Below are 15,043 nucleotides of genomic sequence, written 5' to 3'. Positions count from 1 at the left end.
CTATTGAGAGGAACTTTATTCTTCCTTTTAGCCTCCGGCTTTCAGTCACTGCTCAGTACATAGTGAACGACAGCTGTAACCGTGCCTCTGGCACTGACTGACAGCCAGCTTTGCACTGATCCACTGCTGAGCCAGCTGTCAGTCAGCGCCAAGGTGTGGTTACAGCCGCCACTCACTATATACTGAGAGCTTACTGGTCGCGCCTCTGTGACTGAAAGCCTAAGGCTACTGGGAGGAATAAACTTCATTTTCTCCCAGTAGCTGAGCTTTCAGTGCAGAGGCCGGGAAATTTTGTAACACTGAGGCTACTTTCACACCAGCGTCGTACGACGCACGTCGCAATGCGTCGTTTTGGAGAAAAAACGCATCCTGCAAAATTGCTTGCAGGATGCGTTTTTTTTGTCCCTAAACTAACATTAGCGCCGCTTTGCCACACGTCGCAACCGTCATGCGACAGTTGCGTTGTGTTGTGGCGGACCGTCGGCACCAAAAAACGTTGCATGTAACGTTTTTTGGGGCGTTGTGTCCGCCATTTCCGACCGCGCATGCGCGGCCGGAACTCCGCCCCCTCCTCCCCGCAACTCAGAATGGGGCAGCGGATGCGTTGGAAAAATGCATCCGCTGCCCCCGTTGTGCGGCGCATCCACAGTATGCGTCAGTACGCCAGCCCGACGCACTGCGACGGGCAGAGAATGACGCTAGTGTGAAAGTAGCCTTAATCTGCAAATTAACCTTATATCTGCAGGTTAATAGCATTTTGGAATGAGAAAGGTTCTTTGGTTTCTTTCTCCGCAAGTCTAAATTTTCTTTGTGGATATTTTCTCTGATTTGTAAAGTGCTGCTGAAAACGTTGCCGTTATATAAGTGAGATTAGCGGATCTTCCCCAAAGGACAGATAATATGATGATCTTTGACAATTCCAGAAAGTTTTGCTACAGGTGGTTTTCAACCCTTACAAAGCAGAAATATATTGTGAGCGAGAGAATTAGATTACCAGAAATTGTGGTCTTCCTAACGCAGTCAGCTTTATTGCAGAAAATCCATCCTCAGAACTCCCCCCTGGAAGGAAAAGAAAATACACAAATTCAGATTTTTGAAGAATAGTTACTAAGTCTTACAGGGAATCTGTCAGCGGGTTTATGTTATTTAATCTAAAAGCTGCATGGTGTAGGGGAAGAGACCCTTCGGTGTGTAATTTACTGGGTGCTTGTAGTATCAATAAAAAAAAAAAATCAACATTTTATCAGCAGATCACTAGAGGACTAGTGGTCTCGTGTCATGTAGTCCTCCATATGCTTGAGCTCTGTGTAACCCCACACTCACCACTGATTACTTATCACTTATTTCTGCCTATGCACAGTATACACAGAAAGCTGCCAATCAGTGCTGTGGGTGAGGTTATACAGAGCTCAGCATTCAGGGAACTGGTACATCTGCATCAGAGAAAACCGGGATTTTATCAAAACTTCAGCAAGTAGCCCAGTGATAAATCACTGGAATTGGGATCTCTTCCCTTCAGTCATGGTGCTCTCAGGTTACATAGCAAAAACCTCGTGACAGATGCCATTTAAAAATGTTTTTTTTTTTTTTTTTAACATCAGTAGATGTTCAGGAATATTATGAGTGTTTCTCAAAAGCGTATTCTGAATTCTTTTAACCAGAAAACTGGTTTTGAGTAGGGTTGAGCGAAACGGGTCGTTCATTTTCAAAAGTCGCAGACTTTTGGCAAAGTCGGGTTTCATGAAACCCGATCCGACCCCTGTGTGGGGTCGGCAATGCGGTACGCGACTTTCGCGCCAAAGTCGCGTTTCAATGACGCGAAAAGCGCCATTTCTCAGCCAATGAAGGTAAACGCAGAGTGTGGGCAGCGTGATGACATAGGTCCTGGTCCCCACCATCTTAGAGAAGGGCATTGCAGTGATTGGCTTGCTGTCTGCGGCGTCACAGGGGCTATAAAGGGGCGTTCCCGCCGACTGCCATGTTACTGCTGCTGATCTGAGCTTAGGGAGAGGTTGCTGCCGCTTCGTCAGAAGCAGGGATAGCGTTAGGCAGGGTCCATTAACCACCAAACCGCTTGTGCTGTAGCGATTTCCACTGCCCAACACCACCTTCGGTGTGCAGGGACAGTGGAAGCTACATTTTTTTTTTTCCCCCTCAGCGCTGTAGCTCATTGGGCTGCCCTAGAAGGCTCCCTGATAGCTGCATTGCTGTGTGTACGCCGCTGTGCAAACCAACTGCGTTTTTTAAAGCACAAATCCTCTTGTTCCTTCCTTTCTGCACAGCTATCTTTTTTGTTTGTCCACACTTTTTATTTAATTTGTGCATCAGTCCACTCCTTATTGCTGCCTGCCATACCTGGCTGAGATTACTGCAGGGAGATAGTAATTGTTGGACACTCCCTGTTTTTTTTTTTTTTTTGTGGGAGATTAAGATTGGCATTTCTGCTAGAGTGCCATCCCTGTGTGTGCCATCTCTCACTCAGTGGGCCATAGAAAGCCTATTTTTTTTTTTTTTTGCTTGATTTGGGTTCTAAATTCTACCTGAAAAAAATCAATAAATCAATCAGTGGGAGATTAATATTGGCCTCTGGGCTTGTGTGCCAGTTCTGAGCGTGCCATCTCTCTCACAAATAGTGGGCCATAGAAAGCCTATTTATTTTTATTTTTTTGGTTTTATAAATTCTCCCTGAAAAAAAAAAGGGAGATTAATATTGGCCTTTGGGCTTGTGTGCCAGTCCTAAGCGTGCCATCTCTCTCTCTCAGATAGTGGGCCATAGAAAGCCTATTTATTATTTTTTTTATTGGGTTTATAAATTATCCCTGAAAAAAAATAAAAAGTGGGAGATTAATATTGGCCTCTGGGCTTGTGTGCCAGTCCTGAGCGTGCCATCTCTCTCACAAATAGTGGGCCATAGAAAGCCTATTTATGTTTTTGGTTGATTTGGGTTCTAAATTCTACCTGAAAAAAATCAATAAATCAATCAGTGGGAGATTAATATTGCCCTTTCTGCTTGTGTGCCAGTCTTGACTCCTGGGTGTGCCATCTCTCTCTCTCTCCAATTGTGGGCCATAGAAAGCCTATTATTTTTTTAGCTTGATTTGGGTTCCAAAATCTACCTGAAAAAATCACTACATCAATCAGTGGGAGATAAATATTGGCCTCTGGGCTTGTGTGCCACTCCTGACTCCTGTGTGCGTCATCTCTCACTCAGTGGGCCATAGAAAGCCTTTTTTTGTTTTATTTGTTTTCTAAATTCTCCCTGAAAAAATCATTTTATTTTATTTGGTTTCTAAATTCTTCCTGAAAAAATCATTTTATTCTATTATTTTTTTTTCCTAAAGTCTCCCTTAAAAAAAAAAAAAATCAAATCAGTGGGAGATTAATATTTACATTTGTGCTTCAGTGACAGTCCTGCGTGTGTGGCATCTCTCTCATTTGTTGCCACCAACAACAGAGTGTGTAACATTGTGCCTGATTTTCGTTGTGGTCTCACTCACCTGTAAAGGGGTAGCTAAATCATACTGAAGTTATAGCTCACCGTGTAAGTTGTGTGACAGCAACAAATACCGTTAGTTTGGTTACGTTTTTAAAACAATGAGGAAGTCTGGTGGAAGAGGTCGTGGCCGGGGGCGTTCATTGTCAGCTGGTAATGAGGGTAGTGGTAGTGGTGGAGCATCAGCTGGTCGTGGGAAAAAAAATATTGCACCTAAGTCTGGAGCTGTGGAGCCAGGTTCGTCGTCTGGCTACACAAGGCCTCGAACGCTCCCTTTTCTGGGAGTAGGAAAACCGCTTTTAAAGCCGGAGCAGCAAGAGCAAGTTTTGGCTTATCTTGCTGACTCAGCCTCTAGCTCTTTTGCCTCCTCTCGTGAAACTGGTAAATGTCAAAGCAGCGCGTCGTTAGTGGATGTTCACGGTCAGGGACAAGTCGCTTCCTTGTCCTCTTCAGCAAAAACAACAACAGAGAAGAATGCAGCAGGCGACACAACGGGTTACTCCATGGAGCTCTTTACACATACCGTCCCTGGCTTAGAAAGTGAAGCAGTTAACAGTCCATGCCCATTACAAGTTGAATCTGACATGGAGTGCACTGATGCACAGCCACAGCCAGACTACTATGCTGGTCCTTTGACTCAGACCACAACATTGCCCTCGCAGGGTAATGATCAAGAATCAGACCCTGATGAGACTATGTTGCCCCATCACGAACGCTATACCACCGACCGACACGGTGACACAGACGAAGTTGCACACGAGCTACAAGAAGAGGTAATAGATGACCCAGTTCTTGACCCCGATTGGCAGCCATTGGGGGAACAGGGTGCAGGCGGCAGCAGTTCTGAAGCGGAGGAGGAGGGGCCGCAGCAGGCATCAACATCGCAACAGGTTCCATCTGCCGGGCCCGTATCTTGCCCAAAACGCGTGGCAAAGCCAAAACCTGTTGGAGGACAGCGTGGCCATCCGGTTAAAGCTCAGTCTGCAATGCCTGAAAAGGTATCCGATGCTAGAAAGAGTGCAGTCTGGCATTTTTTTAAACAACATCCAATTGATCAGCGCAAAGTCATCTGTCAAAAATGTTCAACTACCTTAAGCAGAGGACAGAATCTGAAAAGTCTCAATACAAGTTGCATGCATAGACATTTAACCACCATGCATTTACAAGCCTGGACTAACTACCAAACGTCCCTTAAGGTTGTAGCACCCTCGGCCAATGAAGCTAGTCAGCAACGCAACATCCCTTCCGGCAGTGTAGGGCCACCATTTTCCGCACCACCTGCAGTATCTGTGCAGGTTACTTTGCCAGGCCAAAGCAGTCAGGGTCAGGGAATCACCAGTTTCGTAGTAGGAAACACTGCATCTAGGGCACCGGCGGCAACAATACCATCTCCCACCATCTCTCAGTCTGCCATGTCCACCGGCACCCCCGCTAGTTCCACGATCTCCAGCTCTCCAGTCCAGCTCACCCTACATGAGACTATGGTTAGAAAAAGGAAGTACTTAGCCTCGCATCCGCGTACACAGGGTTTGAACGCCCACATAGCTAGACTAATCTCGTTAGAGATGATGCCCTACCGGTTAGTTGAAAGCGAAGCTTTCAAAGCCCTGATGGACTACGCTGTACCACGCTACGAGCTACCCAGTCGACACTTTTTTTCCAGAAAAGCCATCCCAGCCCTCCACCAGCATGTTAAAGAGCGCATCGTCCATGCACTCAGGCAATCTGTGAGCACAAAGGTGCACCTGACAACAGATGCATGGACCAGTAGGCATGGCCAGGGACGTTATGTGTCCATCACGGCACACTGGGTGAATGTTGTGGATGCAGGGTCCACAGGGGACAGCAAGTTTGGGACAGTTCTGCCTAGCCCACGGTCTAGGAAACAGTTGGCTGTAGCCGTTCGTACCCCCTCCTCCTCCTCTTCGTCCTCCTGCAGAAGCGAGAGCTCGTCCACAGACCGCAGTCGCACAACCACTCCATCCGCAGCTGCCACTGTTGCACACCAGGTCTCCCATTATGGGGCAGCTACTGGCAAACGTCAGCAGGCTGTATTGGCTATGAAGTGTTTGGGCGACAACAGACACACCGCGGAAGTTCTGTCCGAGTTCTTGCAGAAAGAAACGCAGTCGTGAGTGATAACGGAAGGAATTTCATGGCTGCCATCTCCCTTTCCCAACTGAAACACATTCCTTGCCTGGCTCACACCTTAAACCTGGTGGTGCAGTGCTTCCTGAAAAGTTATCCGGGGTTATCCGACCTGCTCCTCAAAGTGCGTGGACTTTGCTCACATATCCGCCGTTCGCCCGTACACTCCAGCCGTATGCAGACCTATCAGCGTTCTTTGAACCTTCCCCAGCATCGCCTAATCATAGACGTTGCAACAAGGTGGAACTCAACACTGCACATGCTTCAGAGACTGTGTGAACAGAGGCGGGCTGTTATGTTTTTGTGGGAGGATACACATACACAGGCAGGCAGTAGGATGGCAGACATGGAGTTGTCAGGTATGCAGTGGTCGAAGATTCAAGACATGTGTCAAGTCCTTCAGTGTTTTGAGGAATGCACACGGCTGGTTAGTGCAGACAACGCCATAATAAGCATGAGCATCCCCCTAATGCGTCTGCTGATGCAAAGTTTGACGCACATAAAGGATCAGGCGTCTGCAGCTGAGGAAGAGGAAAGCCTTGATGACAGTCAGCCATTGTCTGGCCAGGGCAGTGTACAGGACGAGTTAGCGGGCGAAGAGGAGGAGGAGGACGAGGAGGATGATGGGGATGATTATATTTTTAATGAGGAAGCTTTTCCGGGGCCACTGGAAATTGGTGGCACGGCAAGGCCGGGTTCTGGTTTTTGGAGGGACACAAGTGACGTGGATTTGCCTGAAACTGCCCCTCAACCAAGCACAACCGCAGATTTGAGAACTGGAACTTTGGCCCACATGGCGGATTATGCCTTACGTATCCTCAAAAGGGACACACGCATAACTAAAATGATGAACGATGACGATTACTGGTTGGCCTGCCTCCTTGATCCTCGCTATAAAGGCAAATTGCAAAATATAATGCCACATGAGAACTTGGAACTAATATTAGCAACCAAACAATCAACTCTTGTGGACCGTTTGCTTCTGGCATTCCCTGCACACAGCGCCCGTGATCGTTCTCACACGAGCTGCAGGGGCCAGCAGACCAGAGGAGTTAGAGGGGCAGAAATCAGAAGTGGCGTTGGCCAGAGGGGTTTTCTGACCAGGTTGTGGAGTGATTTTGCTATGACCGCAGACAGGACAGGTACTGCAGCATCAATTCAAAGTGACAGGAGACAACATTTGTCCAGTATGGTTACAAACTATTTTTCATCCCTTATCGATGTTCTCCCTCAACCGTCATTCCCATTTGATTACTGGGCATCAAAATTAGACACCTGGCCAGAATTGGCAGAATATGCATTGCAGGAGCTTGCTTGCCCAGCAGCTAGTGTCCTATCAGAAAGAGTATTCAGTGCTGCAGGTTCAATACTAACAGAAAAAAGGACTCGTCTGGCTACCCAAAATGTAGATGATCTAACCTTCATTAAAATGAACCACAACTGGATTTCGAAATCTTTTGCCCCACCTTGCCCGGCTGACACCTAGCTTTCCTATGAAAAGGTCTTGCCTGTGGACTATTCTGAATGCCTTTTCCAATCTCGTAATTTTCTGCACCTGATTGTCCAGCATACGACATGTTTACACCTCACTAAATGGCCAAACTCCCCACACGGGGCCGTGGTATCGACACTTGGTGACAGCACCCGTGAGAGTGCAGTTTGTCTGAAGAGGTGGGTGAGCCCGCTTTTGGTCGACGGCACTGCCACTGGGTCCCTCCTAGTACAATAAAGTGTCTCTGGCGGTGGTGGTGCGCACCCAACGTCAGACACACCGTTGTAATATGAGGGGCCCTGGGCCTGTACCGCCGGCCACAAGACAGTTCCCCCCACCCCAGCTCAAACAGTGCTCTACCACTTGCAAAATTATCTCACAGCTCCACCAATGTTTAGTCTATGCGCTGACATCCTTCAATGCCTGCCACTGACAATACCATTGTATTGACATTTTTGTTATGTTAGGCCTTCGAAGCCTGTCTGCGGTCACTCCTTCCACTATGCCTCCACTGACCACACCACTGCTGCCCATGTACCCCTGGAACCAATTTAAAATTGCCTACAGCCAGCCCAATTTTTTTATTTTAGGCCTTCGATGCCTGTCTGCGGTCCATTCTTTCTACTACTACGACACTGACCAGGCCACTGCTGCCCGTGTACCCCTGGAACCAATTTAAAATTGCCTACAGCCATGTGTTATTATTTTAGGCCTTCGATGCCTGTCTGCGGTCACTCCTTCCACTAGGCCTCCACTGACCACACCACTGCTGCCCGTGTACCCCTGGAACCAATTTAAAATTGCCTACAGCCAGCCCAATTTTTTTATTTTAGGCCTTCGATGCCTGTCTGCGGTCCGTTCTTTCTACTACTACTACACTGACCAGGCCACTGCTGCCCGTGTACCCCTGGAACCAATTTAAAATTGCCTACAGCCATGTGTTATTATTTTAGGCCTTCGATGCCTGTCTGCGGTCACTCCTTACAATATGCCTCCACTGACCACACCACTGCTGCCCGTGTACCCCTGGAACCAATTTAAAATTGCCTACAGCCAGCCCAATTTTTTTATTTTAGGCCTTCGATGCCTGTCTGCGGTCCGTTCTTTCTACTACTACTACACTGACCAGGCCACTGCTGCCCGTGTACCCCTGGAACCAATTTAAAATTGCCTACAGCCATGTGTTATTATTTTAGGCCTTCGATGCCTGTCTGCGGTCACTCCTTCCACTAGGCCTCCACTGACCACACCACTGCTGCCCGTGTACCCCTAGAACCTATTTATAATTGCATAGAGCATCCTTTTTTTAATAGTAGGCGTACAAAGTCTGTCTGCGGTTCACTATTGAAATTGTCCTCCACTGCCCAGAGCACTGCAGCTTGTGTACCCCTGTAACTTTTTTCTGCTGCAGTGAGCCACATTTTTGGTTTGAGTCCTACTACCTGTGTCTGTCTGCGCCACTCAATTCAGCTGTGTTCCTTTGAAAAAAGCTGAGCGTCAATAGTCTTGTTTTCAGCCTCTAGGAATTTTAAAACTGCATTGGGTGTACAACTTTGGTAGGGCCTACTAACGGTGTCTGCCTCCCCAAGGTGTTCCCCAGGTTTCCTCTCCATTGCTTCAATCTTCATGCTCTCGTTTAGTAGTTGTTGGAAACTACGCTGCATTAGGCCTACAAATTGGGTATGGGGTGTATTGAGATGGTGTGTTCCACTCCAAGGTGTTCTCCAGGTTGCCTTTCCTGAGCTTCAATCTTCATGCTCTCGTTTAGTAGTTGTTGGAAACTACGCTGCATTAGGCCTACAAATTGGGTATGGGGTGTAGAGAGATGGTGTGTTCCACTCCAAGGTGTTCTCCAGGTTGCCTTTCCTGAGCTTCAATCTTCATGCTCTCGTTTAGTAGTTGTTGGAAACTACGCTGCATTAGGCCTACAAATTGGGTATGGGGTGTAGAGAGATGGTGTGTTGCACTCCAAGGTGTTCCCCAGGTTTCCTCTCCATTGCTTCGATCTTCATGCTCTCGTTTAGTAGTTGTAGAAAACTACACTGCATTAGGCCTACAAATTGGGTATGGGGTGTAGAGAGATGGTGTGTTCCACTCCAAGGTGTTCCCCAGGTTTCGTCCACATTGCTTTGATCTTCCGACTCTCGTTTAGTAGTTGTAGAAAACTACACTGCATTAGGCCTACAAATTGGGTATGGGGTGTAGAGAGATGGTGTGTTCCACTCCAAGGTGTTCTCCAGGTTGCCTTTCCTGAACTTCTATCTTCAGGCTCTCATTAAATTGTAGTTAAATGGAACAACTGCATTTGGCGTACTAGTTGGTTTGGGGCCTACTATCGGTGTCTGCCACTCCTTGCTGTTCTCCTGGTTTCCTGTCCTGAAATTCCATTTTCAGGCTCTTGTTAAGTAGTTGTTAATGTTAGACTGCATTTGGCCTACTAGTTGGGTTGGGGCCTACTATCGGTGTCTGCCACTCCTTGCTGTTCTCCTCAACTGAACAAAGCTGGGCCGCCTGTTTACTACGGTTGCCAATTTTGAACTGCATGTCGACTACTTACTGATTTGGGCCTACTCTCTGTGTCAGCCTCTCATTCCAGTTGTCCTCCACTGCAATGCCCCCTGGTTAGTCCTGTGCTACCAATTTTGAACTGCATTTAGCCCACTTTATTCTTTGGGCCTATATCTGTGTTTCCTCCTCATCCTGCCCATTGCCCAGCCAGTGATAGATGAGTCTGCTGGTACATTGACCCATAATGCAAAATTCCCCGTGCACGCTACACAGCAAGATTGTGACCCTGCTTTAAGTCAGGTTCCTCTTCCCGCATACCATACCACCTTACACGGGGACAAAGAGGAAGGTGCAGATGAAAGTGCAGGTTCCTTCATCAGGTGGGGGGAGGAATACTAGTTGGCGACGTCACTGGCACAGGGCCTCTCATAGTACGCAAAAGTGTTGCTGCCGGTGGGAGGCGCCCCCGCCGTGCAAACACACCGCTGTACTTTGAGGGGCCCTGTGCCAGTGCCAATGCCAACGAGTGGGCCCCCCTGCTTGCTCAGGATCACAGCACTTGCAAAGTTGAAATACTTACCTCTCCCTGCTCCACTGCCGTGACGTGGTCCAGATTTACTGGGCCCACTAATTACTTGAACCAGCCCTACCCCCCACAACTTTAGCCAAATTACCCCCAATTTCAAATGCCTTCCAATTATTATAAGGTAAATTACGATTGACAAGCTTCTGTAACAAGAATGGATGTTTTTGCCATTAAAATGGGCAGTGTAGGTGTTTTCCTGGCCTCCACTCACTGCCGACTATGCTCCCCCATTGACTTGCATTGGGTTTCGTGTTTCGGGCGATACCCGACTTTTCGCGATAATCGGCCGATTCCACTCGACTCGACTTCTAAGATAGTCGGGTTTCGCGAAACACGGCTTGACTCTAAAAAGGTCAAGGTTGCTCAACCCTAGTTTTGAGCCTTGTTCCCAATAAGACCACCATTTTGTCTGCATAGACATGGTAAATTACGTTACACCTGAAGTGAACACAGCACCTGGACTCCAATGGTTACAACTTTGGACAGAAAAGATATATATCTTGGTACTGGGTTAGCCAGTAGATAGAAAAACATTACGATTTAAGAGTCCTCAGTGGTTGATACCTTTTAATGGCTAACTGAAAAGACGGTAAAAAATTGCAAGCTTTCGAGACTACACAGGAAGGGACCCGAGTAGTCTCAAATACTTGTAATTTGTGAACCATCTGTTTAGTTAGCCATTAAAATGTATCAACCACTGAAAACTCGCAAATCTCAAACTTGGACAGATCTTTAATAACACTGACCCTTTGTGTCATGTTCAGACATGGCAGAATTTGGCAAATTTTTGGTCAATATGATGGACTACAAATTTGCAGCAATCTACAATATAACAAGTGGATGGCGTTCTCAGATCTCTACGCCCATGAAACAGTGTATGGCACTCAGATTATATTGTAGATTTTTCATTCCTCGGAACGCTCATTCTTGGGTGCAAAGTTATGGATTTTCACTGCGCCATTTGGAATGCATAGGGTGAAATTTGTATAATAATCTGCATGCAACCCAAGCCGCTAATTTAATGCAGACTTGCTGGGGACGAACGGCGAAATCTGAGAAGGAAATTATTTTCTTCATCTTGACTACGGCACAGCAACAAATGAGTTGAATGCGGTTTAGGTCTATTGTTCCAACTTTCCCGTCTATTAGTGTTTACTACTGAATTTCCGTACACGGGGATGGGCAATTGTCTGTCATTAGTCCATTATAATAATTCACATGATTTTAATACTGTAAATCTTTGTTACAGCGAGTCTCTTGAAATAAAATGAAAACAATGACTTCGGAAAATGATATTCATTATCAAAAATTTTACTAAACAAAAAGAAAACCCACAGCTTAAAATATCCAGATTTTATGGAAGGATTTAGGGTATGTGCACACGTTGCAGATTTTGCTGCGGGTCCATGTAAACCTATGGAAAACAAAATCCGCAGTGCACATGCTGCGGAAAAAAAACGCACGGAAACATAGCGTTGTTTATTCCGCAGCATGTCAATTCTTTGTGCGGATTCTGCAGCGGTTTACACCTGCTCCATAATAGGAATCCGCAGGTGTAAAACCGCAAAAAATCCGCAAAATAATCGCGGTAATTCTGCAGTAAATCCGCAGTGTGGTTTACCTGCGGAATTGCCAAAATCAGTCCAGAAAAATCCAGAGTAATCCGCAGCGTGTGCACATAGCCTTAAAGTCAAAAAGTCACATTTCTCCAAAAGACGAGCAATCTGGCTTCAACCCTTCTTCATAATGGGACTACCTAAATTTTGATCCTTTATTGGTACACAGGCAGGGAAAAAAGATTTGTAAGAATGAATTATTTAGAGAATAACTAGGAACATAATGTATCCAAACTTCTTGCAGATATGTTATTTAGCTACACACTGTGCACCCATTTCAGCTGGAAACACAATGCAGAACAAAAACACCAGCTGGAACTCAAGATCAAGCAAACCTGTCCATTCAGTCACAAAACGAACCCCATCACAAAGGAAGATACAAGTAGATAAATTACAGGCACTCCTTGTAAAGTGACGAGGACGAGCTTCAGAAAGAGGTCACCTGTTTGGAGCATATAAACATCTTCAAAATCAACCTTTACTATATTCCAGGTCACTAAAATAACCAATTTTATACACCATATTTTTCGGCTTCTAAGATGCACATTTTTTCCCCAAAATTTGGGGGGAAAACTGGGGCGAGTCTTATAATGCCGGCGTCACACTGGTGTTTTAAACGGCCGAGTGCAATGCGATAAAAAAAAAATTGCATTGCACTCGGACCAATTTTAAGCTATGGGGCAGCTCCCACCAGCCGACTTTTTGTCGGCCGTGTTCTTCGGTCCGAGACAATTGCAGCATGCTGCGATTGTCTCGGACCGAGGAAAACTCTCGGCTCACAGCGCACACCACTCGGATATCATCCGAGTGATGTGCGTTATAAGCGGACCCCAGCAATGGAGGAGATGGAGAAATTCATTTCTCCGCCTCCTTCGCAGCTGTGCTCCGATCCTCCCTGTGCGAGAGAATCGGAGCACAGACGCGTGACACTTGGCTCCTGCTCTGCTGCGAGCAGGAGCCGAGTGTCATTAGCATATTGCATCCGATGATCTCGCATCGGATGCAATACGCCGGCCTAATCCGAATTGTAGCTGCAGTGGAGCTTACTGCCTGTGGTGAAGTGGGGTTCCAGGGTCGTTGCTGTCAGAAACTTCTGGCAGCAGCAGGAATCGGGCAATGGCTGTGAGTTCCAGGGTGGTACATGATGAGGGCACTTGGCCGACATTTTAAGAAAACCTGGAAAACTTTCCACACACTATGTGGTGGACTCCGGGAAAATGGCTGCCGGAGGAGGCGCATACGCAAATTGAGATCTCGGCACAGAGATCTCAAATGTGCATGTGTCGCCTTTGGTGGCTGTTTTCAGAGTCCAATGCATAAAAAAAAAAAAAAAAAAAAAAAATTTAAAAATGGGAGGTGCGGGGCTCCAAGCTCAAACAAAATATCGTCATACCAGCCAGAGGCCCACAGCCATACCCCAACTCCTGCCAATGCCAAACACCCCGCCCAACCAGCCTGGAGTCCGCAGTATCTCCTACCTCTGCCAGCAGTGAACCTGCCGCACCATCGCTGCCCCCCAGGTAAACTACCACAAAAGCAGATTATAACATGAACCATTTTATTTAAAAACAAAAACACTTTTTTCCCCATACATAGTAACATAGTAACATAGTTAGTAAGGCCGAAAAAAGACATTTGTCCATCCAGTTCAGCCTATATTCCATCATAATAAATACCCAGATCTACGTCCTTCTACAGAACCTAATAATTGTATGATACAATATTGTTCTGCTCCAGGAAGACATCCAGGCCTCTCTTGAACCCCTCGACTGAGTTCGCCATCACCACCTCCTCAGGCAAGCAATTCCAGATTCTCACTGCCCTAACAGTAAAGAATCCTCTTCTATGTTGGTGGAAAAACCTTCTCTCCTCCACACGCAAAGAATGCCCCCTTGTGCCCGTCACCTTCCTTGGTATAAACAGATCCTCAGCGAGATATTTGTATTGTCCCCTTATATACTTATACATGGTTATTAGATCGCCCCTCAGTCGTCTTTTTTCTAGACTAAATAATCCTAATTTCGCTAATCTATCTGGGTATTGTAGTTCTCCCATCCCCTTTATTAATTTTGTTGCCCTCCTTTGTACTCTCTCTAGTTCCATTATATCCTTCCTGAGCACCGGTGCCCAAAACTGGACACAGTACTCCATGTGCGGTCTAACTAGGGATTTGTACAGAGGCAGTATAATGCTCTCATCATGTGTATCCAGACCTCTTTTAATGCACCCCATGATCCTGTTTGCCTTGGCAGCTGCTGCCTGGCACTGGCTGCTCCAGGTAAGTTTATCATTAACTAGGATCCCCAAGTCCTTCTCCCTGTCAGATTTACCCAGTGGTTTCCCGTTCAGTGTGTAATGGTGATATTGATTCCCTCTTCCCATGTGTATAACCTTACATTTATCATTGTTAAACCTCATCTGCCACCTTTCAGCCCAAGTTTCCAACTTATCCAGATCCATCTGTAGCAGAATACTATCTTCTCTTGTATTAACTGCTTTACATAGTTTTGTATCATCTGCAAATATCGATATTTTACTGTGTAAACCTTCTACCAGATCATTAATGAATATGTTGAAGAGAACAGGTCCCAATACTGACCCCTGCGGTACCCCACTGGTCACAGCGACCCAGTTAGAGACTATACCATTTATAACCACCCTCTGCTTTCTATCACTAAGCCAGTTACTAACCCATTTACACACATTTTCCCCCAGACCAAGCATTCTCATTTTGTGTACCAACCTCTTGTGCGGCACGGTATCAAACGCTTTGGAAAAATCGAGATATACCACGTCCAATGACTCACCTTGGTCCAGTCTATAGCTTACCTCTTCATAAAAACTGATTAGATTGGTTTGACAGGAGCGATTTCTCATAAACCCATGCTGATATGGAGTTAATAAAGGTTAATTTGAGGTGTGTCTTATAAACCAGTTCGTGATGAGAGAGTATACTCGTTGCTCGGGTTTTCCTGAGCACAATCGGGTGGTCTCCGAATATTTGGGCATGCTTGGAGATTTCGTTTTCGTCGCCTCAGCTGCATGATTTGTGGCTGCTAGACAGGCTGAATACATGTGGGAATTCCCTAGCAACCAGGCAACCCCCACATGTACTCAGGCTGGCTAACAGCCGCAAATCATGCAGCTGAGGCGACGAAAACTAAATCTCCGCGCACCCCCAAATACTCGGAGTCCACCAG

General features: G+C 46.4%; 1 protein-coding gene across 1 annotated transcript in view; it reads right to left on the bottom strand.

Annotated features, from left to right (window-relative positions):
- Window positions 1-15,043, bottom strand: part of PRODH (proline dehydrogenase 1) — a 220,076-nt gene that overhangs the window by 89,937 nt on the left and 115,096 nt on the right. Inside the window, exon 5 of the mRNA XM_069758514.1 lies at window positions 995-1,059. Within this exon, the coding sequence (XP_069614615.1) occupies window positions 995-1,059 (65 nt within the window). The remainder of the gene's footprint in view (window positions 1-994; window positions 1,060-15,043) is intronic.

Source organism: Ranitomeya imitator, chromosome 1, assembly GCF_032444005.1.
Source record: "Ranitomeya imitator isolate aRanImi1 chromosome 1, aRanImi1.pri, whole genome shotgun sequence".
NCBI lineage: Eukaryota > Metazoa > Chordata > Amphibia > Anura > Dendrobatidae > Ranitomeya > Ranitomeya imitator.
This window is presented reverse-complemented; position numbering and strand designations above follow the sequence as displayed.